Here is a 27,842-nt window from a genome sequence, read left to right as displayed (position 1 = left end):
CCCACTTGGTCCTTTACCTTAAACTCAGGTGGTTACTTGAAAAGCGGCAAAGGTTTTTATACGGCAGTGCTTCTCAAATATTGGGGTCGGCACCCCCTTGGGGGGTGTGGTGGGGTGGGGGTGGGGGGGGGGCGTGAGCGGCAAAAGCATAATAGCGTATATCTTGAGACGTCTGGGTAATAAATAAACATTCACTTCAAGGGGAGTGGTGAAAAAATTCTGTCCACTAGAAAAATTCCTTCCTGAGCAAGTTCCAAACAGCCCGTTTAATGCAGTGCTTCTTAAACAATGAGGCGGGCCCCCCTGGGGGGTAACTCTGAGGTGTCGCGTTAAAGGGGGGTGTGAAAGGCGCTATAGCATCTTCAGTGTTAGTAAAGTACTATTTTGACACAGACAGAAAATAAAATAAACATTAACTTCGGGGGGCCTGGAAAAAAATTATGTCCCTTGGGGGGGGGGCGTGACAGAAAATGATAGAGAACCACTGTTATACGGTCAGTGACCAGGTCAGTGCATACGTCAGTGCAGATATGCGTGAGGAGACTCCGACTAGTAAAGTTCCCTTCTAAATGTACCCTGACTGGACTTTAGATGACACTGTTAGCAGGATTTGAGCAAATAAATGACGTGCATTCAATTAAAACTTTCCAAAAATGTTTGTGTACAAATATTGGGGTCTTTTTTTTAAATGGATTTAAACCACGCAAGCAAATATTAACCTCAGACTATTCAATAATTGATCCGAATTCAACTATGATTGATCTAATAAGAGAGTTTGATCATTTGACAGCACAAAAAAACATACATTACATTAAAGAGCAAGCGCAAAAAAATGCGAAAAAAATTACAAGTACAGTAAATGATTTGAAAAGATAATAAAAAAAAAAAAAGAAGTTATTTTTCAATCACCTTGTAAATGTTTAGCGCCTGAATATAAGCCTTATATTATTATACTACAATATAAAACAAGCTGTCTTTTTTCTAGAGGACAACAGACATGTCAAAATGTAACACCAAAAATAATACAATATTTACAGTATTAATTATTAGGGGGGGTTGGGGGTGGTGGGGTGGATGGTAACAATTTGATTAAAAATCACAACTTTTTTAATAACATTGGGGGCCAATACAGCTCCAATACATTTCTATATTACTCAAAAGAAAAATTGTTTTGTTACAAAAAATAAAATAAATTATACCCAAACATCCATCCATCCATTTTCTACCGCCTATTCCCTTTTGGGATCACGGGGGGTGCTGGCGCCTATCTCAGCTACAATCGGGCGGAAGGCGATGTGATAGGCACCCTGACAAGTCGCCACCAGGTCGATCGCAGGGCCAACACAGACAGACAGACAAACATGGTCATACTCACTTTTCTAGCACTGCCAATTTAATGTAGAATATATAACATATATTATATATAATATATGTTATATATTACACTAAATTGGCCCTAGTGTGTGAATGTGAGTATGAATGTTGTCTGTCTGTCTGTGTTGGCCCTGCGATGAGGTGGCGACTTGTCCAGGGTGTACCCCGCCTTCCGCCCGATTGTAGCTGAGATAGGCGCCAGCGCCCCCCGCGACCCCAAAAAGGGAATAAGCGGTAGAAAATGGATGGATGGATGGATGTTATGTATTATTTATTATTATTATTGTCTATTGTGAGCGAACTGTGGTGCTGAATTTTCCCCAGGGATGAATAAAGTACTTTCTAGTGTATTCTATTCTATTCAATATAGTCAAATACAAATAAGGTAAAAAGAGAATTATCCAACACGTCTCTTTTCTAAAGTACAATATGATTTGCCTTAGTGGCTGGACTGGACTGATTTGAAAAAATAAATAAAATAAATTATTAAATCAATTGTTGATTTCTTTTAATAAATAAAAAAAAACGGACCGGACCGTCCGGTGGCCATGGATGAAGTACTGGCTGTCCAGAGTCGGGACCCAGGATGGACCGCTCGCCTGTATATCGGTTGGGGACATCTCTGCGCTGCTGGTCCGCCTCCGCTTGGGATGGTTTCCTGCTGGCTCCACTTTGGACGGGACTCTCGCTAATATATTGGATCCCTTTTGGTCTGGGTTCTCACGGTTATCTTAGATCCACAATGGATTGGACTTTCACAATATCATGTTAGATCCGCTCGACATCCATTGCTTTCGGTCCCCTCGGGGGGGTTGCCCAAATATGCGGTCCTCTCCAAGGTTTCTCATCATCATCATCATTATTATTGACGTCCCATTGGGGTGAGTTTTTCCTTGCCTTTATGTGGGCTCTACCGAGGATGTCGTTGTGGTTTGCGCATCCCTTTGAGACACTTGTGATTTAGGGCTATCTAAATAAACATTGATTGATTTAATGATTGAATTGTTAGTAGAGATGCGCAGTTTGCATTCTCATCCGCGGAGTCCGCGGGTAAACCGCGGGTCGGGCGGTTGACATGAAGAAAAATTGATTTTAATTAGATTCGGGCGGGTGGCGGTTGAACCATCCGGAAATATTTGATATACATGGTTCTGTGATAGGTATCCTCTGCCAATCAAAGAGCTATTTAAGACCCGTGTCACAAAGCGAAGAAGACGATAGGAGACGCTATCATTCTCTTGAACGACTGCCGGCAGTCACCCAGATTATAAGTATTAGGGCGTGATATGAAACCATTGGCTTTGTCGCCTTCTATAAACATGTACGATTTGATCGTCAGTCCAGCAACATGTTGTGTGTGGCTTCCGCGGCAACACGCACACGACTGCAAGGCATACTGGGTGACACAGAGTGCACTAATGGTTGTGATATAAACAATTTTAACACTCTTAGTAATATGCGCCACGCTGTGAAGCCACACCAATTAAGAACGACAAACACATTTCGGGAGAAAATCCTCTCAGTAACACAACATAAACGCAACACAACAAATACCCATAATCCTTTTTATTCATGACACTTCCTGACTATTTTATACACCCCGCTAGCAGCAAACCCCGCCACCCCCCTCCCTCCACGTGCGTTGGTAAGGTGGGCGGGGTTGGGGAGGCGGGGGTGTAAAATATATTCAGGATGTATCACGGATACAAAGGATTGTGTGTATTTGTTGTGTTGCGTTTATGTTGTGTTACTGTGAGGATGTTCTCCCGAAATGTGTTTGTCCATCTTGTATTGTGTGGCTTCATAGCGTGGCGCATATTAGTAGGTGTTAAAGTTGTTTTTATCACAACCATTAGTGTACTCTGTGTCACCCAGTATGCCTTGCAGTCGTGTGCGTGTAATTGCGGAAGCTGCACACAACATGTTGCTGGACCAACAATCGGTTCGTACATGTTGTTGAAGATGTCTAAGGCAATGGCTTCACAGCCCGCTCATATTGTCATCAAGATGAACGCTATTGGATAGTCGCGAGAACGTAAGCGGCTCCAATTGACTTCATTACACTGTGAAACAGGTTTAAATAGCTATTTGAATGTTAAAGGCGGCTGACCTCTAAAGTATTTCAGCGGGCGGGTAGCGGGCGGGTAAGGTCCTGATAGAATGTTGGTTCGGGTGGTCGGCGGGTGGATGACGACTTTGGTGAAGCGGTTGCGGATGATATACTTGCCTACCCGCGCATCTCTAATTGTTAGAAATAAAAATTATGATTAAGTCGAAAATCGATTTTTGACACCACGACTGTATTATTATTATCGTTAATTTTCTATTATTTGTAGTACCTTGGACGATATTAGAAAAAGTTAATTGCTTATTACACCTAAGCTTTATTTCATCTCCCATTATATACATAAATGTTGATTGATGCAGATAGAAACTCTCAGTATGAAACTTTTCATCACAGCAGCTATTCTGAAATTAGAATTGAGTAAATGTCATGTGTTCCAACCCTCCATCCCCCCGTCCTCCACAGTTAATCCGTCAAAAGCTTCCCTCAAGTCCAACTACTAACTCTGTGTCAATTGTGCACATCCCCAGCTCAATAAGGCTTCCTCTGTGCTAATATGACCTTTCGCTCCCCTGCGAGCGACAAACTGACTTACGGCGTGTGTTTACACGCGCGGCGAGGTTTTAAACCGCCTCTGCAACACTTCACCTTATTGCACCTGCAGGCCAAGACAGGCGGCACAGTACCGTACATGCGACAGACCAACAGTTTAGTTTGGTTTAAGTTTAGTTTTTATTTGAAGGGACAATGCAAATAAACATTAAGCTCAAAGACAGATATGTTCTGCACCAGATTATAGCTAAATAGCTCATTTCCATCTGCAATCTCTGACTACCTGAATTAAAAAGATACAAAAAATGTGTGATAAAATTATATGGATAAAATGATACCAAAGCATGTAATGAAATCAAGTTCACACTTGTCATGCTTGGTTCAGTCAAAAGGTACTGGTGTCTTTGCTGCGCTAGTTTGGTCAGGTTTGAACTCAAACATCTGAAAATTTTTGGCCTCCGATCTCGATTTTTCGGCCGTGGATTTTAAGTCCCGGTTCGATACTTTCAAAACTTTAATAACAGATTATACAACAAAAAGTGTAAAAACACAATTTAATGACACTTATCTTACTAAATCTAGAATTTGCTCTTCCATCCATCCATTTTCTACCGCTTGTTCCCTTTTGGGGTCACGGGGGGCGCTGGCGCCTATCTCGGCTACAATCGGGCGGAAGGCGGGGTACACCCTGGACAAGTTGCCACCTCATCGTAGGGCCAACACAGATAGACAGCAACATATCCCCAGGTGCATGTCTTTGGAAGTGGGAGGAAGCCGGAGTACCCGGAGGGAACCCACGCATTCACGGGGAGAACATGCAAACTCCACACAGAAAGATCCCGAGCCTGGATTTGAACCCAGGACTGCAGGACCTTCGTATTGTGAGGCACACGCACTAACCCCTCTGCCACCGTGAAGCCCGAATTTTGTCTTATTGTTCTGATTAAGATTATGAATTTGTGGTATTGAATACTACATGCAATTTCTTTAAAATAAGTGGCTAATAGGGCTGGACGATTATGGCAATAAAACAATCACGATTATTTTCATTGATATTGTAATCATGATCAACACCACGACTATTCATCATTTAATTTTTGTGCCGCCAAAAATCTACTTTAAATATAGTTCCCCCAGAAAAATCTGGATATAAATTGGTAACGCATAAACCACAAGTAAAAACAAAAAAAAAATAGCAATAACAATACATTTAAGTAACAATAGCAATATAAAAAAAACTAACAGTTTTTCCATTTTAATTGCTTTTAATTCAGTTTTCTTTTTACCTTTTACATTTAGAAAAACAGCACACGCCATAGAGTGTGTGCTTTTGTGTCAATTACAATGTGATAAAATGTTTGTTAATGAGATGCAGAAATCCTTACATTTATTGGTGTCATACATTTTGGACGATTTTTCATCATTGTGCTTTAAGGCAGTGGTTCTCAAATGGGGGTACGTGTACCCCTGGGGGTACTTGAAGGTATGCCAAGGGGTACGTGAGACTTTTTAAAAAATATTCTAAAAATAGTAACAATTCAAAAATCCTTTATAAGTATACTTATTGAATAATACTTCAACAAAATATGAGTGTAAGTTCATAAACTGTGAAAAGAAATGCAACAATGCAATATTCATTTTTGTGGACATGTTCCATGAATATTGATGTTAAAGATTTCTTTTTTGTGAAGAAATGTTTAGAAGTAATTTGATGAATCCAGATCGATCTTCACAATAAAAGCCCTGCTTCATGCTGCCTGCGCTAACTAAATACAGAGTCTCGGAAAACTGGCGTGCACAAGCGATCCCTCAGAAAGCTGGCGTGCACATCACTTGTGCACGCCAGCTTTCCGAGACTCTTATTTTGTTAGCGCAGGCAGCATGAAGCAGGGCTTTTATTGTGAAGATAGGAAATGTGCAGTCGGCCTTTAGAGTTTTGACGGAAGGGACGGCGCGAAAGTCTGTTGAAATAAAAAGTGTTTCTCGCCTTCCTCTCTGTCATTTTTTCATAATAATGAACTGGCAGCAGCCAGCGTCATCTCACAAGACCCTCGGGTGCCGTGAATGTCAATCAAGCAAGCTACGGAATTTGCCGCCAATGTTTTTCTTGTAAAGTGTATGGAAGCTGGATGAATTAGATGCCAAAAACCAACCACTTTCATGTGGTATTGTACAGAAAGGACAACTTTTTTCTCCTCCATTTGAAAATGTGGGCGTTATCATCATTACTGTCTGATTCCAATCAATGCAAGTCATCAGAATCAGGTAATACACCAACTTATATTCTTGTCTTTGTGAAAGAAAGACATCTATATGTGTTACACATGCTTGTATTATCATTAAACACATTTAACGTGTTTACAAAAATGTCTCTTTCATAAATAAATAAATATAAATGATATATATAAATGAGGTAGATCCCCTCGAGTTGGTCAATTGAAAAGTAGCTCGCCTGCAGAAAAAGTGTGGGCACCCCTGGTGTAGACCTTAGAACCAAACAAAAGTTTGAAGGCAGCCTAGAAGGCGGGTGCTGGTGTCCTCATCTAAACCGCAAAGTAAATACCACTAATTACATACTTTTTTCTCGTCTAGGTGATTGCCTGTCTTTCTTCCAGCAGAAATGACGCATTCAGACACAAACTGGCAATCAAAAGTACCCTACGTTTGCGTTTTCTCATTTCTCGCTCACCATAGCTACCTGGCAACGCCTGAGTGCAAAGAGCTTATTAGAGGAAACACATTGAGCCTGAAATGTACTCGCTGTTCCTTTTGTCACACGCTGGGGTTTGCACAGCGAGTGCAGTGTGAAGGGTAGCTTTTGTGTGATACCTGGCGACGTGGTTGACCACTGGGGAGAAGTTGGTGGGCCCGTAGAGTTGAACTGACTTTAAACTCTGGTAGTAGGCTTCCATCACGCCTTCTATTCCTGCGCAGTATGGATTCTGAGGGTTTCCGTTCTGCATTAGCGAGGTGGAGACAGAACAAAGATGCATTGGGAGGCTTAAAAAAAATAAAAAAAATAAATCCTTTCTTCGATTGGTTCTCACCAACGCAAACTCATGCGAAATGCGTCCATCAGGCGGCAACTTGGCGCCGAAGCCGAGCGCCGGGAACATTTTGTCACTGTCGTAGTCCTGAATGATCTCCCCGACTGCTTTCAGGGCCATGGCGTAGGCGTTGAGCTGGTAGGGGCTCATGTAGTGGAGAGAGGTGGGCTGGGCGGGGTTACCTGTCGGCGAGACACAAGTCACACTTTAAACAGGTATTTACACACATCACATAACCGTTTTTAAAACGGCTGCTATAAGAGTCTGTTTTTATCCGTCTCTAACATATTGAGAAGGACAGGCGGTAGAAAACAGACGGATGGATGTACTGTGCTGTTTTTAATGGTTAGGGTCTCAGGACGGAAATTAGCATCTTTGCTATAATCTGTCATCTTGTGTTGTGTTCATTAAAGGCCTACCGAAATGAGATTTTCTTACTTAAACAGAGATGGCAGGTCCATTTATTGTGTCATACTTGATCATTTCGCGATATTGCCATATTTTTGCTGAAAGGATTTAGTAGAGAACATCGATGATAAAGTTCACAACTTTTGGTCGCTGATAAAAAAGCCTTGCCTGTACCGGAAGTAGCAGACGATGTGCACGTGACGTCACGGGTTGTGGAGCTCCTCACATCCTCACATTGTTTACAATCATGGCCACCAGCAGCGAGAGCGATTCGGACCGAGAAAGCGACGATTTCCCCATTAATTTGAGCGAGGATGAAAGATTTGTGGATGAGGTAAGTGAGAGTGAAGGATTGGAGAAAAAAAAAAAAAAAAGGACAAGGGTAGTGGGAGCGATTCAGATCTCTTTAGACACATTTACTAGGATAATTCTGGAAAATCCCTTATCTGCTTATTGTGTTACTAGTGTTTTAGTGAGATTATATGGTCGTACGTGTACCTGAAAGTCGGAGGGGTGTGGCGACCGCCATTGTCTCCAAGGGAAGCCACGTTCCTCGAAGAGGCAAGGCAGCCCGGGCTGAGATTTTTTTTTTTCCCTCCACGGTGTAAGCATCCGACGGTCGGTGGTGGCCGGTGGGAGGAGGCAAGAGAGTCCACAGCTGCAGGAGGAACGACGCAAACTCTCCGCTCATGTCTACGGTAAGAGCCGAATGTAAACGAGGAAACACCGGCTGTGTTTGTTTTGCTAAAGGCGGCCGCAGTACACCGCTTCCCACCTACATCTTTCTTCTTTGACGTCTCCATTATTAATTGGACAAATTGCAAAAGATTCAGCAACACAGATGTCCACAATACTGTGTAATTATGCGATTAAAGCAGATGACTTATAGCTGGGATCGGAGCTGGATCAAAAGGTCCGCTACAATCCGTGACGTCACGCGCACGCGTCATCATACCGCGACGTTTTCAACAGGTTGCTTCGCGCGAAATGTAAAATTGCAATTTAGTAAACTAAAAAGGCCGTATTGGCATGTGTTGCAATGTTAATATTTCATCATTGATATATAAACTATCAGACTGCGTGGTTGGTAGTAGTGGGTTTCAGTAGGCCTTTAATGTGCAGTGTTCCTTTAAATCACAGGTGTCAACTTCAAGGGCCGTGGGCCAAATCTGCTTCACCACTCCATTTTATTGAGAACTGACACTTCATTTTAAAATGGCCTGTCCCAAAATTTTGATGTGGCCCATCACGCCATTTTATCGTGGCCCGCCACATCATTTTAAGCAGTCCGCCATCTAATTGTATCATTTTATTGAGAGCCGACACTTCATTTTAATATGGCCCGTCTTGTAATTTAAAGTGGCCCACTACATAATTTTAGGTGGTCCACCACATCATTTAACGTAGTCCGCCATATCATTTTAAATTACATGGTGGGCAACATAAATGTGACCTGGCAGACTATAAATTGACCTAGCAGACCGCTTTAAATGAAGTGGCTCGGCACATTAAAATGTAATTTATGGGACGGGCCACATCAAAATGAAGTAATGGTCCAAAATAAAATGATATGGCGAACCACGATGAAATTATATGGCAAGCCACTTTAGAATGATGTGGCGGGGCACCTTAAATGGATGTGAGGGGCCACTTAAATTATGGGATGGGCCAAATCAAAATGACGTGGTGGGCCACTATAAAATTATATGGCCAGCCACGATAAAATGATATGGTGGGTCATGTTAGAATGATGTGGCGAGGCACCTCAAAGTGATGTGAGGGACAAGGTGGCGCGGTTGGGAGAGTGGCCGTGCCAGCAACCTGAGGGTTCCTGGTTCAATCTCCACCTTCTACCAACCTCGTCACGTCCCTTGTGTCCTTGAGCAAGACACTTCACCCTTGCTCCTGATGGGTCGTGGTTAGGGCCTTGCATGGCAGCTCCCGCCATCAGTGTGTGAATGTGTGTGTGAATAGGTGAATGTGGAAATAGTATAAAAGCGCTCTGAGTACTTTGAAGGTAGAAAAGTCCTATACAAATATAACCCATTTACCATTTACTTAAAATTATGGGACAGGCCATGTCAAAATGAAGTGGTGGTCAACTATAAAATGATATGTGGCGGCCACTTTAGAATGATGCGACGGGGCACCTTTAAGTAATGTGAGGGGCCACTTAAAATTATGGGACCGGCCACAATAAATAATATGGCGAGCCACAATAAAATAAAATGGCAGCCCACTTTAGAATGAAGTGGCTGGGCACCTTAAAGTGATGTGAGGGCCACTTAAATTTATGGAACGGGCCACGTCAAAATGAAGTGGTGGTCCACAATAAAATTATATGGCGAGCCTCTATAAAATTATATGGTGGGGCACCTTAAAATTTTGTGGCGGGACACCTTAAAGTGATGTGGGCGGCCACTTAAAATGACGTGGGGGGGCCAAATTAAAATGAATTGGTGGTACACAATAAAATGATGTGGCAGGCCACAATTAAATGATGTTGCGGGCCAGATTTTGCCCCCGGCGCTGAGTTTGACACGTGTGATATCGACAACAAAGGCCTGTTCTTGTGATAATTTTGGACTCAAAATAAACAAATGTAAATGTTATTTATTCTTTAGATAAATACCATCCATTTTCTACCGCTTATTCCCTTTTGGGGTCACGGGGGGCGCTGGTGCCTATCTCAGCTACAATCGGGCGGAAGACGGCATACACTCTGGACAAGTCGCCACCTCATCGCAGATAAATACCGTAATTACAAAAAATATGTGACCTTTTCTTTTTTACATTTTGTTTTTCAGTATCAGTTGTTTGATCACCATTTTCCTAAGGCAGCAACTTCAGACACATTTTCCTGATTTGAGATACAAGTGTTTTGAATTAAGAGCTCCGTCACAGAACCAATTAAACTTGTAAGTTGATGTACTTATACCTATCCCTGAAGTTGGATACAGACTGTAATTTAAGGCACTATATGCTACAAAATCTCACAAGGTTACATAAGGACCTGAAATTCCTTTGAGTGACTATAGCAGAAAAAAAAATAAAGTTAATATTCCAAAGGCAGCGTTGTAGGGCAGGGGTAGGGAAGCTATGGCTCTAGAGTCAGATGTGGCTCTTTTGATGACTGCACCTGGCTCTCAGATAAATCTTAGCTGACATTGCTTAACACAATAAGTAATGAATAACTCCGCTGGTAATCACAGTGTTAAAGGCCTACTGAAATGAGATTTAAACGGGGATAGCAGGTCCATTCTATGTGTCATACTTGATCATTTCGCTATATTGCCATGTTTTTGCTGAAAGGATTTAGTAGAGAACATCGACGAAAAAGGTTGCAACTTTTGGTCGCTAACAGAAAAGCCCTGCCTTTACCGGAAGTCACAGACGATGACGTCACCCGTTGATGGCTCCTCAGATCCTCACATTGTTTTTAATGGGAGCCTCCAACAAAAAGAGCTATTCGGACCGAGAAAACGACAATTTCCCCATTAATTTGAGCGAGGATGAAAGATTCGTGTTTGAGGATATTGATAGCGATGGACTAGAAAAAAACATACAAAAAAAAAACAGGATTGCATTGGGACAGATTCAAATGTTTTTAGACACATTTACTCGGATAATTCTGAGAAATCCCTTATCTTTCTATTGTGTTGCTAGTGTTTTAGTGAGTTTAATAGTACCTGATAGTCGGAAGGGTGTATCCACGGGTGTGTTGACGCCAGTGTCTGATGGAAGTCGACGGCAGCTGTACGGACAGCACAAGCTCAGCTGATCTCCGGTAAGTGGCGACTTTTTACCACAATTTTTTCACCGAAAACTGCTGGTTGACATGTAGTCGGGATCCATGTTCGCTTGACCGCTCTGATCCATAGGAAAGTTTCACCTCCGGGAATTTTAAACAAGGAAACAGTGTGTGTTTGTGTGGCTAAAGCTTCCCAACTCCATCTTTCTACTTCTCCATTAATAATTGAACAAATTGCAAAAGATTCAGCAACACAGATGTCCAAAATACTGTGTAATTATGCGTTTAAAGCAGACGACTTTTAGCTGTGTGTGTGCGCAGCGCTAATATTTCCTAACACTCCGTGACGTCACGCGTACGCGTCATCATTCCGCGACGTTTTCAACAGGACACTTTGGGAGAAATTAAAAATTACAATTTAGTAAACTAAAAAGGCCGTATTGGCATGTGTTGCAATGTTAACATTTCATCATTGATATATAAACTATCAGACTGCGTGGTCGGTAGTAGTGGGTTTCAGTAGGCCTTTAAAAATAACGTTAAAAATATAAAACAATCTCATGTATTTTCGTACATTTATCCGGTTTCTGTGTCCTGGGTATGACGTTAAACTACATCCAGGCATGAGATGGGAGGTTGTGTGTGGGGTTGGTGAGTCCCAACTAACGTCTATAAAATGCACACAAAGGACCGTTTGCACCTTCTCTTGTGACTGGCGGGTGGTAAGCGCCATAAAGCTGAGCAGGTCCCTGGGTAAATGGGGCGCGGACAACCAACAGGACAGACTAAGTTCATCACCCCAGTAAGGCAATTAGTCTAGGAGAAGGATCACTGATATAAAATACCCCTTCCAACCCGTACCAAGCCAGCGTGGAAGGTGTAGGCTAATAACCAGCATGAAAAGTACGCCAAATGGCAGAAAAATGCTGAGGCTTTCGTCCAGCAGTGGACTGACAACGGCTGATGATGATCCGGTTTCTACCGCACCTGTTCAAGAAGTCGCATTAATGCTAAGAAGTATTTTATTTACTGTTGTTTAGCTTCAGAATAACAATTTTATTAAAAAGAATACAAGGCTTATTATTCTCTAAAAATTTTTGGTCTTACTTAAAAATGCACGGTTGATTCATTAATCAACCGGGGTCTCAATCCCCTTCTCTCTGCATGCAAACAGAAGTCTTGAACTATATATATATATATATATATATATATATATATATATATATATATATATATATATATATATATATATATATATATATATATATATATATTTTAACACTGACTACAACTAAATGCAATCACCTAGACGAGAAAAAAGTATGTAATTAGTAGTATTTACTTTGCAGTTTAGACGAGGACACCAGCACCCGCCTTCTAGGCTGCCTTCAAACTTTTGTTTGGTTCTAAGGTCTACACCAGGGGTGCCCACACTTTTTCTGCAGGCGAGCTACTTTTCAATTGACCAACTCGAGGGGATCTACCTCATTTATATATATCATTTATATTTATTTATTTATGAAAGAGACATTTTTGTAAACAAGTTAAATGTGTTTAATGAGAATACAAGCATGTGTAACACATATAGATGTCTTTCTTTCACAAAGACAAGAATATAAGTTGGTGTATTACCTGATTCTGATGACTTGCATTGATTGGAATCAGACAGTATATACATATATACATATATATATATATATACATATATATATATACGTATATATATATATATATATATATATGTATATTTTAACACTGACTACAACTAAATGCGGTATATATGTATATATATATATATATATATATATTTTAACACTGACTACAACTAAATGCGGTATATATATATATATATATATTTTTAACACTGACTACAACTAAATGCGTGTATTTTTAAGTAAGACCAAAAATATTTAGAGAATAATAAGCCAAGTATTCTTTTTAATAAAATTTTTATTCTGAAGCTAAACAACAGTAAATAAAATACTTCTTACCATTAATGCGACTTCTTGAACAGGTCCGGTAGAAAATATATATATATATATATATATATATATATATATATATATATATATATATATATATATATATATATATATATATATATATATATATATATATATATATATATATATATATATAGGGCTTCACGGTGGCAGAGGGGTTAGTGCGTCTGCCTCACAATACGAAGTTCCTGCAGTCCTGGGTTCAAATCCAGGCTCGGGATCTTTCTGTGTGGAGTTTGCATGTTCTCCCCGTGAATGCGTGGGTTCCCTCCGGGTACTCCGGCTTCCTCCCACTTCCAAAGACATGCACCTGGGGATAGGTTGATTGGCAACACTAAAATTGGCCCTAGTGTTTGAATGTGAGTGTGAATGTTGTCTGTCTATCTGTGTTGGCCCTGCGATGAGGTGGCGACTTGTCCAGGGTGTACCCCGCCTTCCGCCCGATTGTAGCTGAGATAGGCGCCAGCACCCCCGCGACCCCAAAAGGGAATAAGCGGTAGAAAATGGATGGATGGATATATATATATATATACGGCTCTCACGGAAATACTTTTAAAAATATTTGGCTTATATGGCTCCCTCAGCCAAAAAGGTTCCCGACCCCTGTCCTAGGGTATATTGTGTAAAATACTACTGCTTGGAGGTATTGGCTTTACCTGTGTTCTTCTAATTGAGACTGACTCAACATTGCCTGTATTGGATTGCACTTCACTCCAACAATAAATTCCACACAATTTGACCTATTTTGCTTTTGAAGTAAAAGATGGTTGCAAGTAATGACATAAACACATGTTCATTTGAGTGCTTTTGCCTTTTGGGGTCCTAAAGTATTACTATCCTGAAGCAAACAGGATATTGGCCAGAAACTGAGATTTCAATAATATGTTGGCACACTTCAAGCAGTCACTTGCGCTGCAGAGAGCCATCAGCAAACACTCAAGTCACACCTGCATCATACATTTGAATAAATGATTCCACTTTCACGTCCTCATGCAGGTCGTCCAAATGCGTGTGTGTGTGCTGCTAAAAAGACTCACCGTTGGAGGCCGTGAAGTCAATGGCCACTGTGAAGTTAATCTGGGTCCTTGGAAGACAAAAGGCAGGGATATGATTCATTAATCAACCGGGGTCTCAATCCCCTTCTCTCTGCATGCAAACAGAAGTCTTGAACTCAATTAGTCTGATGGTTCTTCCTGTTGCTGTTAGCTCTAATTGTTAGGGAAATATGTGCCGAAAAGGTACATCCTGCACTGCTTTTGTTGCCATTCATAACACAATGTCATGCAATGTCGCCGTTGGACGTGGTCACCAGCTCCATCCTATTTGTGATATCAGCAGGGCGTATGAAGTGGGGGCTCGACAAGATATCAGCCAGTGTCACTGGACACTCGGGGGGGAAGGATGAGATGGATACAGATAGGAATAGAATGGTGGTATGGGAATAATGCCGTCTTATGTTACCATAGGAGTACTTGACGGTATTCGGTATCTTTTTTCTTTTTTTTTTTTCATCACGTTGGCACTGCCGGAGCAAAAAGTAATTTCAGATTCATGGTCTAGGAAAATGTTAGGCCAGCTAATAAAAACACGAACTAAGACAAAAATAAAACATTAAAATAAACATTATATTGCATTTTAAATACATGTTCAAAAAAATATCCAAATATGGAATTGAAATCAAATAAATAATGAATAAAAAAATAAATGGGAAAATAAAATAAATTATTTTTGATAATGTTGCAATTGAATTTTAGAAGCATTTTCTAATTTGAAAGTACTTGATTGAAGTAAGTAAATGCTTCTAAATTTAAATGCAATATTGAAAATTTGTAAAAATAGATTTTGAATACATATTTAAAAAATACATAAATATGTATTTAAAATAAAATAAATAACAGATACATTCTAAAATACATTTAATTTATTCATAGGAAAGCAAAATCCTAAATATTTTTGGTAAGATTGCATTTGAATTTTTTAGAAGCATTTTGGTATTTAAAATAAGTAAATGGTTTGAATTTTAAATGCAGTATTGACTTTTTAAAAAAATACATATATTGCATTAAATACAAAATTAAAATATATACATATGTATTTAAATTAAAAATAAAGAATAGAACCACAATACATTTAATTTATTTATCCGTAAATAAAATCCAAAATAATTTTGTTAAAATTGCATTGGAATTTTAAAAGCATTTTCTTATTAAAAAAATATTTAAAATAGATAAATACTTCTAAAATTAAATGCAATACTGAAAATGTCATATATATATATATATATATAAATATTGTATTTGAAATACATATATGTAAATATGTATTTAAATAAATAAATAAAAAATTAATAAAATACATTTAATGTAATAAGAGGAAAATAAAATTCAAATTATTTTTGGTAAAATTGCATTTGAATTTACCTACTTAAAATAGTAACATGCTTCTATATTTTAAATACATATATATTGCAATTTAAATACATGTTTTAAATGTATAAATAATAAATACATAATAAAATAATATATTTTGTTCAAAGGAAAATAAAATCCAAATAAGGTTATACAGTATTGCATTTGAATTTTAGAAATATTTTCTTATTTAAAAATACTTTGTAAAATAACATGCTTCTAAATTTAAATGCTATATAGAACATCCCGAAAATACATATATATTGCATTTAAATACATTTTTAAAATAAATAAATATGTAAATATGTATTTAAAATAAAATGAAAATATGTAGATGATAAAATATTTATTAAAAGAACATAATCCAAATTAGGTTTTAAAATATTGCATTTGAATTAAAAAAAAAAAATTCCTGTTTGAAAATACTTCGTAAAATAAGAAAATGCTTCTAAATTTAAATGCTAAATATAATTTCAATGTCCTTTTTTGGGGGGGAATAAAATACATTTAATACATCATACAAATTTGAATCTCCAGAACGAAATTCTTGTTGTACTCAAATTTTACTACAAATCGTTTTGAAAATAAATTGGGCCAATATTAACATATATGTTACTGTGCAAAAGCATTCACTTTGATTACGTAAATAGACACACAAAAACAACTGTGATTACTGTTAACTAAAAATACACAACTACTTTCCATTCCGTTGCAGTTGGGTGGGAAAACTTCAATAACATTTTAGTGAAGCTCTGGATAAAGAGGCTACTACAGTAATACTTATTATAGTATGCTATTATTCTGTGACTCACTAGGTCATCAAATGAACAGCCCATATCCCAGAATCATAACATCACAATGAACCAGGATGTAGCTTGCTAAATAACACACAGACGGACACATTGAACACGAATACACAACGCAATATATTTCTTTAACCTTGGGAGATGTCTATGCTCTCCTAAGTAGTCAATAAAAAAACATCTAATGGTAGCCCGAGTCTTTTGCACACCTTCGATATTAATTATGATCGCCTACTTTAGGCTGTGAAGTCAGACAAAACTCAAAATAAGGCAAAGTATATCATAGTCGCATCCTTGAATGCCAATTTTGAACTTGGAAGGTTAGAAAATGGGTCTAACATGTAAGATAAAGATTTCCAGGAAATAAGTAAGTTGCTTGGACAAAAAATTGCAGATAGCGCATTCCATAATTTGTAAAAACAAAACAGTAATTAGGCACACCTGAAAGGAACATTGCATTTGGATTAAAAACAAGGCTTACATGCTTGGAACACCTGCAGTGCTCCTGGGCGGGCAGGCCCACTAATTTGGTTGCTTGGCAACAGCACTCTGCGAAAGTGCCTATTTTCATCTGTTCAAGCATACTTCTAATAAGACGCATTCACCTTGCTTGTGGAGAAATGTCTTTAATTACAGATCGGAATTCAAAACTGGTAGTGTTTGTAGTCCAAATGAGGGGAAAAAAGGTTTTACAACGTGTCTGCTTTCTTCTTAGACTCATGCATGAGTGGCCTACAAACAGCATCACTTTGAATTTAGCGTCACAACTTTTCCCTTTGCGAGGCAACTTAACATGTCAACTTCAGACCCTTTTAGTCTGTACAACAATTATGTTCATTCAAAATCATTGTTTCTGTTATTTCAGGCGTGTACAGCGGCACCTCAACTTAAAGGCCTACTGAAATGAGATTTTCTTATTTAAACGGGGATAGCAGGTCCATTCTATGTGTCATACTTGATCATTTCGCGATATTGCCAAATTTTTGCTGAAAGGATTTAGTAGAGAACATCAACGATAAAGGTAGCAACTTTTGGTCGCTAATAAAAAAGCCTTGCCTGTACCGGAAGTAGCAGACGATGTGCACGTGACGTCACAGGTGTGAGGGCTCCTCACATCCTCACATTGTTTACAATCATAGCCACCAGCAGCAAGAGCAATTCGGACCGAGAAAGCAACGATTTCCCCATTAATTTGAGTTAGGATGAAACATTCGTGGATGAGGAAAGTTAGAGTGAAGCACTTAAAAAAAAAAAAAAAAAAAGAATAAATAAAAAGGTGACGGCTCCTGGCGACGGCAGTGGGAGCGTTTCAGATGTAATTAGACACATTTACTAGGATAATTGTGGAAAATCCCTTATCTGCTTATTTTGTTAATAGTATTTTAGTGAGGTTATAAAATCATACTTGAAAGTCGGATGGCTGCGGTGAACGCCAGTGTCTCTGAGAGAAGCCGAGGAGCCAAGATCACAGCTGCGTTTTTGAACTGCAGGATGAGGTCGCGTAATCCACTCAAATCTTCGGTAAGAGCCGATGTAATATCACAATTTCCCCATCCAAAAACTTGCTGGTTGACGTAGAGAAACATGTTCGCTTGACCGCTCTGTGTTAATACTTCACAACAAACAAAGAAACACCGGCTGTGTTTCGGTTGCTAAAGACAGCTGCAATCCACCGCTTTTCACCAACAGCATGTGTTGGACATCTGTGTTGCTGAATCTTTTGCAATTTGTTCAATTAATAATGGAGAAGTCAAATAAGAAAGATGTCGGTGGGAAGCGGTGTATTGCGGCTGCCTTTAGCCACACAAACACAGCCGGTGTTTCCTTGTTTAAAATTCCCGAAGGTGAAGCTTTAGTATGGAACAGAGCGGTCAAGCGAACATGTCACATGTCAACCGGCAGGTTTCGGTGAGAAAATTGTGGTAATAAGTCGGCTTTTACCGTAGTTATGAGCGGAGCTTGCGTCCTCCTGCAGCAGCTGCGGACTATTACCTCCTTCCACCGGAGACACTGGCAGTCACCACACCCGTGGCCACACCCCTCCGACTTTCAGGTACCATATAATCTCACTAAAACACTAGTAACAACATAAGCAGATAAGGGATTTTCCAGAATTATCCTAGTAAATGTGTCTGATAACATCTGAATCACTCCCACTGTCCTCGCCTTTTTTTTTTCTAGTCCTTCACTCTCAATATCCTCATCCACGAATCTTTCATCCTGGCTCAAATTAATGGGGAAATTATCGCTTTCTCGGTCCGAATCGCTCTAGCTGCTGGTGGCTGCGATTGTAAACAATGTGAGGATGTGAGGAGCCCTCACACCGGTGACGTCACGCGCACATCGTCTGCTACTTCCGGTAAAGGCAAGGCTTTTTTATTAGCGACCAAAAGTTGCGAACTTTATCGTCGATGTTCTCTACTAAATTATTTCAGCAAAAATATGGCAATATTGCGAAATGATCTATTATGACACATAAAATGGACCTGCTATCCCCGATTAAATAGGTACATCTCATTTCAGTAGGCCTTTAACACTCAGTGACCAGAATTTGTGCCACGTGGTCCATCCTGATGATTGGCAAACAGATGTCGCAGCTGGGCAAGTGTCCAATTGGTCACATGAGGATGGAGAAGGTACACATCTCATATTCCATTTTTGACAGGGGCCACGGCATAAAGATCTCATTTTCCCTGGTTGAACGCTTTTCAAACCTTTGTGCCGCCTCTGAAATGACATCTCCTCACAATGGTTTTCAATACGAGCGCGCTTTCCTCCTGCTTCTATTCTGGTTTCAATAGTCGATTCGCCAGCCGAAATAGGAGGAGACAATATCTGTCACTGTGAGCGACAGGGCGGCCATCAAACACACGACTCCAAATGACAGATATCGCCAACAACTGCTCATTTTTATCCGCCACCTCCTGAATGGAGGCTCCTTTTGTGGGGGAACCATGGGTGGTACCCTCGCTTTATCGGGCGCGATGAAAAGAATGAGCGCCAGCGATGCTCCGGATTGAGATGGAGCCTCTCTTGGATCAGTTATTTATGCTAATGCAGTCAACCGATCATGCTCCTGATTAGGTCCAAATGGACAATTAGCTGATTGGGTTGAGGCTCCCAAAAGAGCTGCCAATCAGGGGATAAGTGAGCAGTGGGGAGGAAAGACGAGATAGAAGAAATTAAAATAGAAACGCACACGCACGCGCACACACACGCACACGCACACACACACACACACACACACACACACACAACACACACACACACACACACACACACACACACACACACACACACACACACACACAAGGGATTTCAGGGCATTTGCTTGAGTGATTTAGGAGTATTTGTGTATGCAAGCGTGGCCATGTTTGGGGGCCCATTATGTGCTTACGACTGCAACCGGACCATTACGGTCCATTTAGGTCTCAAGCAGCGATACACCACTCGGCACTTTATTTAGCCACGCGAGCATGCGGCTGACTCTCACGAAAAAAAAAACGGGCGCGTTGAGAAAATGCAATATTGTTTGCAACAATGCTGCAGGACCACGTTCCGGCACACGTGCATCGCAGGGGTGGACTGAAAAGGAACAACTCATTAGTCTCCCTTTATGTCGACTTGATGTGGCATTCACAAGCGACCATGTCAATCAATGGAATATTGATCTGCTGTTTTCATGAGAACCTCAAAGTAGCAATCAGAAGGCTACAGTAGAAGCTTTGGCTATGGCTAGTGCAAAACACAATGTATAGTCACAAGTAGGGATGGTTATCAAATTTGGTATTTTTATAGACCGTCGATACTAGGATAGGATAGACTATTTGTACCACTATGGGGAAATTATGTGGTTAACGTGGGGATAGAAAAAGCCCACAAAAAATATCCATCCATCCATCCATCATCTTCCGCTTATCCGAGGTCGGGTCGCGGGGGCAACAGCCTAAGCAGGGAAACCCAGACTTCCCTCTCCCCAGACACTTCGTCTAGCTCTTCCCGGGGGATCCCGAGGCGTTCCCAGGCCAGCCGGGAGACATAGTCTTCCCAACGTATCCTGGGTCTTCCCCGTGGCCTCCTACCGGTTGGACGTGCCCTAAACACCTCCCTAAGGAGGCGTTCGGGTGGCATCCTGACCAGATGCCCGAACCACCTCATCTGGCTCCTCTCGATGTGAAGGAGCAGCGGCTTTACTTTGAGTTCCTCCCGGATGACAGAGCTTCTCACCCTATCTCTAAGGGAGAGCCCCGCCACACGGCGGAGGAAACTCATTTCGGCCGCTTGTACCCGTGATCCTATCCTTTCGGTCATGACCCAAAGCTCATGACCATAGGTGAGGATGGGAACGTAGATCGACCGGTAAATTGAGAGCTTTGCCTTCCGGCTCAGCTCCTTCTTCACCACAACGGATCGGTACAACGTCCGCATTACTGAAGACGACGCACCGATCCGCCTGTCGATCTCACGATCCACTTTTCCCTCACTCGTGAACAAGACTCCTAGTTACTTGAACTCCTCCACTTGGGGCAGGGTCTCCTCCCCAACCCGGAGATGGCACTCCACCCTTTTCCGGGCGAGAACCATGGACTCGGACTTGGAGGTGCTGATTCTCATTCCGGTCGCTTCACACTCGGCTGCGAACCGATCCAGCGAGAGCTGAAGATCCCGGCCAGATGAAGCCATCAGGACCACATCATCTGCAAAAAGCAGAGACCTAATCCCGCGGTCACCAAACCAGATCCCCTCAACGCCTTGACTGCGCCTAGAAATTCTGTCCATAAAAGTTATGAACAGAATCGGTGACAAAGGACAGCCTTGGCGGAGTCCAACCCTCACTGGAAATGTGTTCGACTTACTGCCAGCAATGCGGACCAAGCTCTGACACTGATCATACAGGGAGCGGACCGCCACAATAAGACAGTCCGATACCCCATACTCTCTGAGCACTCCCCACAAGACTTCCACAAAAAATAATGTACCGTAAATTCCAGACTATAAGCAACTACTTTTTTTCCTTTGAACCCAGCAACATATAAAACGGTGTGGCTAACTTATGGATTTTTCTTCGCTGTCGGCCATAAAGCAAGTAGTTTTCATTAATCACGTGCAAAGACACAAGGGGAAATAGTTTCCTGATATCGAAAGCTTTAAACCGGAAGTACTCGTCGTCTAATTGTCCATAACATTGCTACTTGTATTGATTCTTCACTCATCACTCCAAGCAACATTTGTAAGTTTTACAATATAACTAAAATGAATCTTACTTGCTAAACTGTTCCATGTGTGACGTCTGTAGGAATATTTTCATGCATATTGTACGTGCTATCGAACTGTAATCAAGCCAGCGTTGTTGGCATTTGCTATTGTGCAAACATGTTTTCTAGTGTCTGTCTTAGTCCATCCATTTTCTACCGCTTGTCCCTTTCGGGGTCGCGGGGGGGTGCTGGAGCCCATCTCAGCTGCATTTGAATGGAAGGCGGGGTATACCCTGAACAAGTCACCATCTCATCTTAGGGCCAACACAGATAAGTACATAACTCCACATGTGTTCATTCATAGTTTTGATGCCTTCAGTAACAATTTACAATGTAAATAGTCATGAAAATAAAGTAAACGCATTGAATGAGGAGGTGTGTCCAAACTTTTGGCCTGTTCTATATGTCATAACCACAAAAGGACCGACCACAAGGACTCCCGATACCTTGTATTCAGATAGTGTTTCAGGTTTTCCAATAAGCTTCAAGCTGAAACAAGGGGACTAAATTTGTGTTTCCCCCCCCAGCCCCCTTATGACATTGTAGGCGAGTAATTTTGCTTCACTCGGTAGCACATAGTCATATGTACAGGCGGAACATGTGCACAGAGACACACAAGGTCGCACGGGCGAGTGTTGACACACAAGAGCACACGAGGGAACACACATCAGTTGGGTTACTCTGCCTTTTCAGTCACACAGCCACGTTTTTATCGTCATGATGCGGGTCATTAACCAGACAGTGCGGTGGCCGCCAGAGCTTAGAATATTATTTTGCGGAGCCAATTGTGAATGCACGCTGAATTGAAAATAATGTACAGTCTGGCATACATAGAGCACCAGTTTTCATAATAAATATCTCAGATTTATTAGGTTAAAAAAATGCAACAAACTCTTAAATTACGGGTCAAGAACTCAAGGTAGAAGACATCCCTTCGTTACAGACTATACATTGAAGGCATCCTGTCGATGGATTTCCACCTTCTGCCTCTTTGTCTCTTCTTCAAAACCAGTGAGCTGTTCGTCATGTGTACCAAATGCTTCTGCGGATTTCACGAGATTGCCTCTCTGGCGCCATTTTCTTGGTGCTGGGAATCCCGCGTCTCTGTCCTGTTTTAGGAAAGTGTACACATGGACTGACATGTCATGTTTTTTTTTTGTACAGTTCATAGTAGTTTTATCAAAACGCCAACCATCACCGCCCCTGAAAAGGATTCAGGCACCAAAGGAAAAGGCGTCTTGGTTAATATATAGCAAAGAGTAAAGCATTAGTGTGTATGGTGGCAGTATGAGCAATTAAGCTATTGTTATTTTGATCAATTGTAGTACAAGTTTATGTTCTGTAATTAAAATTCTGGTCAAATATTGTAGGGTACCTCCCTTTCCATGAGAAGGAGAAACGTGAATGTGCTAGCTATATAAGTTGAAGCACAGTATGCGTGTGCATTACTCTCAATTCTCAAATGCACTATACCTTTTACAGAAGAATTTACTTTGATGTTTTTTAACCTATTAAAAGTTCCAGTCCTTTCTGCACAACTTTCTGTTATCCATTAAATAGTTGAATGGAAACATGCACAACAGGTGTGTGATCAAAGGTTGGGTGATATGGCTGAAAACTGTATCACCATATAACTGTTTTATATCAGTCAATATCGGTAATTGTTGATATTTCTTATGACCTATCGAAGGAACAGGGAAAAAATATATTAAATGTAAACATTTTTATATGAAATGTAACCTTACTCTGGATTACAATCCCCTCAGCTATCAAGGCAGACAGGACAGTAAATGTCAACACAAGCATGGGAAACACTCATCATTGTTTTCATCTTCGAGTAAAACCAAAGCTCGTTACGTTTAAGGCAGGGGTGTCGAACCTACGACACAAACAGGTTTCATCCGGCCCGTGGAAGAATTTGCTATGTATAAAAATGAGCCGAAATTTCGGAATGAAAGAAACAGCTGTTGTAAATGTGTCCACGAGATATCACAATAGCAATTATTTGTATCTGCGGCGTCTTCAGTAATGCGGACGTTGTATCGATCCGTTGTGGTGAAGAAGGAGCTGAGCCGGAAGGCAAAGCTCTCAATTTACCGGTCGATCTACGTTCCCATCCTCACCTATGGTCATGAGCTTTGGGTCATGACCGAAAGGATAAGATCACGGGTACAAGCGGCCGAAATGAGTTTCCTCCGCCGTGTGGCGGGGCTCTCCCTTAGAGATAGGGTGAGAAGCTCTGCCATCCGGGAGGAACTCAAAGTAAAGCCGCTGCTCCTTCACATCGAGAGGAGCCAGATGAGGTGGTTCGGGCATCTGGTCAGGATGCCACCCGAACGCTTCCCTAGGGAGGTGTTTAGGGCACGTCCAGCGGGTAGGAGGCCACGGGGAAGACCCAGGACACGTTGGGAAGACTATGTCTCCCGGCTGGCCTGGGAACGCCTCGGGATCCCCCGGGAAGAGCTGGACGAAGTGGCTGGGGAGAGGGAAGTCTGGGCTTCCCTGCTTAGACTGTTGCCCCCGCGACCCGACCTCGGATAAGCGGAAGATGATGGATGGATGGATGGATGTATCTTACATGATGATATGTGCAAAATAAACCACATGATGTTAGTGCACCAGTCGAGGAAAATGAGCAAACTATATAAACAACATCATGTATTTTGTATAGATTGAAAATGAACACCAATGAGTTGACTGATGAATATTATCCGATAATTTATTCCGAAAGTATAAATAACTACAAATAAAGATACAATTCTATTTAACAGCAACTTGGAAGTGTAAAAAAAAAAAAAAAAAACATTATGAGTTAGACATTATCAGAATGTGCTTGTTCCGTTTTTAAACAAAGAAAACAATCTGAAGTTGTCCGGCCCACTTGGGAGTAGATTTTTCTCCATGTGGCCCCCGATCTAAAATGAGTTTGACACCCCTGGTTTAAAGGCCTACTGAAATGAGATTTTCTTATTTAAACGGGGATAGCAGGTCCATTCTATGTGTCATACTTGATCATTTCGCGATATTGCCATATTTTTGCTGAAAGGATTTAGTAGAGAACATCCACGATAAAGTTTGCAACTTTCGGTGCTGACAAAAAAGCCCTGCCTTTACCGGAAGTCGCAGACGATGACGTCACAAGTGTGGGGGCTCCTCACATATTCACATTGATTTTAACGGGAGCCTCCAACAAAAAGTGCTATTCGGAACGAGAAAACAACAATTTCCCCATTAATTTGAGCGAGGATGAAAGATTCGTGTTTGAGGATTATTGGTAGCGATGGAATAGAGAGAAAAAAAAACCCAAGTTAACAAAAAACAAAACGTGATTGCATTGGGACGGATTAATTTGTTTTTAGACACATTTACTAGGATAATTCTGGAAAATCCCTCATCTTTCTATTGTGTTGCTAGTGTTTTAGTGAGTTTAACAGTACCTGATAGTCGGAGGTGTGTGTCCATGGGTGTCTTTTACGCCAGTGTCTCAGGGGAGTCGACGGCAGCTATGGACGGCACAAGCTCAGCTGATTTCCGGTAAGAGGCTACTTTTTACCACAATTTTCTCACCGAAACCTGCTGGTTGAAATTTCGTCGAGATTCATGTTCGCTTGACCGCGCTCTGATCCATAGTAAAGTTTCACCTCCAGGAACTTTAAACAAGGAATCACCGTGTGTTTGTGTGGCTAAAGGCTAAAGCTTCCCAACTCCATCTTTCTACTTTGACTTCTCCAATATTAATTGAACAAATTGCAAAAAATTCAGCATCACAGATCTCCAAAATACTGTGTAATTATGCGGTTAAAGCAGACAACTTTTAGCTGTGTGTGTGTGCAGAGCTCATATTTCCTAAAAACCCGTGACGTCTTGCGTACACGTCATCATTACACAACGTTTTCAAGACGAAACTCCCGGGAAATTAAAAATTGCAATTTAGTAAACTAAACCGGCCGTATTGGCATGTGTTGCAATGTTAATATTTCATCATTGATATATAAACTATCAGACTGCGTGGTGGGTAGTAGTGGGTTTCAGTAGGCCTTTAAGGCATTTCATTTTGCTCAAAAGGTGAGAAAATATTCTCCTAACAGTACGAACTGGGTTGTTTGACCCTGTGCTAGATTCGCAAAAATCCATGAACTTACATTCATGTGATTGACTAAGGACTAATGCTACTATAAAGCTAGCTTCGTAACAACCTGATACTACACTTTGGTTTCATGTAGATATACGGTACTGTAAATAAATATAAACAAGCAACAATGTTTCACTTACCCGATTAAACTCAGCCATCTTCAAACTTCCCACCGCTCTGGTGTCACCACGTTGGTTAGACACTGCAACCGCATTTCCGTGACAGTTGTGCCCGCCGTCATGTGTTCAGATCTGCACTACGGCTACTTGCAACTGTGCTTCCGCTTTACGCGACGGTACACTTTTTTTTTTTCTGCATTTGAAATTGTGTTGAGCTCTGTCGGCCACCGTAACACAAGGACCCGGACACCCAGCAGCATTAAAAAAGGGCCACAACCCCCATTTGACAGTTTTCCTTTAAATAAACAAGCGGTCAACGACATACCCTCCTTTAATGTAGTCCAGGAAGGTGACTTCGATGTCCACCAGGAACGACAACAGTGTTACCTTAGGGAGACAGAGAGAGGGGGGGGGAATGAGTCCATGTGGGTCAATGAAAATGACTTTCAAGTGTTTAACTGAATTAGGTTTAGCCTCTTACCGTTCCAGAGTTTAGATATTTTTTCTTTTTTTCTTTCTTCTTCGTATTAATCACCTTAAACAAACACAATGCAAATTATTCAATATCTTATCTATCATTCGTTACAAGGTTGTCACACATTGCTGGGCGTAAACATGGTATTAGGTACACCTCTATGTAGTGCATTTGTCCTTCCTTTTGGTCCCTGTTGAAGGAAATTCTTAGAACTTGTCTACTTTTTATTTTTTTCAATTATTATTTATTAAAAACAATCCTTTGCTTTAGATATGGCGGTAGTAATGAGGTGGTGTATAACTGTGTAGAATAAGATTATAGAGCGGTAAAGTACGGCAATCCAAATCCTGTCTAATCTCCTATTTCCAGGTTTGTGAGCACTCTTCTGGGAAAAAACAAGAAATTTAAAAAAAAAAGGAACATTTTTACCAGCAATAAAAAGCTGCCATTCAAACGCAGAAATTAAATTTATAAAATTAAGACTACAGTTCCTGCAACTGGGTGCATTCCTATAATATTTTGTATTTTTTGATTTATTATCATTTACCAACCTCTTTTGGCTGTATTTTAAACACTTACAGTACATGTCCCATGTAATGTACCACATCATTTTTTTGTTTCAGTAGTAGATAATATACTAACAATATTATTATAATGAATTGTGATTGTTATTTGTAACAATTCTTAAATTGAAAAAAAAAAAAAAAAAAAAAGCAATTAAAAAATTTTTTTTTATTTTATTTCAAATCCGTCCTGTCCAGCCACTCGGGCAAATCATATTGTTGATAAAGATTATCATATCTGCTGTAGAAATTTGTTTTAGAAAATAGAAATGTTGGGTATTCCTCTTGTTGCCTTATTTGTATTTGACTTCATTAAATGTTTGGGTAAAATTGTATTTTTTTTGTTAACTAGAAATCAGAGCTGTTGATCTATTGTATAAAGGAATGTAGTGAATCATAGAACCCAATGTTTTTAAAAAAGTATTGATTTTGAACCGAGAATCGTTTTTAATCAAGAATCGATTTTGAATCGAATCGTTACCCCCAACAATAGAATTGAATCGGAATCGTGAGGTGCCCAAAGATTCACGGCCTTAATTATTATCATTGAAAATATAAAGTAAAAAATTATATAACATGCATGCAAAGAACTCAGCAAACAACTCTATCCTGTATCCCACCTACTCAGTGTCCTAGTGATTAGAGTGTCCGCCCTGAGATCGGTAGGTTGGGAGTTCAAATCCCGGACGAGTCATACCAAAGACTAAAAAAAAAAATGGGACCCATTGCCTCCCTGCTTGGCACTCAGCATCAAGGGTTGGAATTGGGGGTTAAATCACCATTAATGAGGGGAGCAGCGGGCACCGCTGCTGCCCACTGCTCCCCTTACTTCCCAAGGGGCCATCAAGGGGATGGGTCAAAGGCAGAGGACAAATTTCACCACACCT

The 27,842-nt window shown here is 40.6% G+C and overlaps 1 protein-coding gene across 2 annotated transcripts in view; it reads right to left on the bottom strand.

Moving 5' to 3' along the window:
* Window positions 1-27,842, bottom strand: part of LOC133561175 (copine-8) — a 236,251-nt gene that overhangs the window by 26,141 nt on the left and 182,268 nt on the right. The window contains exons 12-16 of one of the 2 annotated variants that reach the window (XM_061914452.1): window positions 26,399-26,452; window positions 26,243-26,304; window positions 14,238-14,284; window positions 7,039-7,220; window positions 6,821-6,948 (exon numbers count right to left, since the gene is read on the bottom strand). In XM_061914452.1, coding sequence (XP_061770436.1) covers window positions 6,821-6,948; window positions 7,039-7,220; window positions 14,238-14,284; window positions 26,243-26,304; window positions 26,399-26,452 — 473 coding nt within the window. Of the gene's footprint in view, window positions 1-6,820; window positions 6,949-7,038; window positions 7,221-14,237; window positions 14,285-22,508; window positions 22,776-26,242; window positions 26,305-26,398; window positions 26,453-27,842 lie in introns of those variants that run through there. The other variant, XM_061914453.1, reaches the window with a different exon arrangement.

The sequence above is a fragment of the Nerophis ophidion genome, linkage group LG10, assembly GCF_033978795.1.
Source record: "Nerophis ophidion isolate RoL-2023_Sa linkage group LG10, RoL_Noph_v1.0, whole genome shotgun sequence".
NCBI lineage: Eukaryota > Metazoa > Chordata > Actinopteri > Syngnathiformes > Syngnathidae > Nerophis > Nerophis ophidion.
This window is presented reverse-complemented; position numbering and strand designations above follow the sequence as displayed.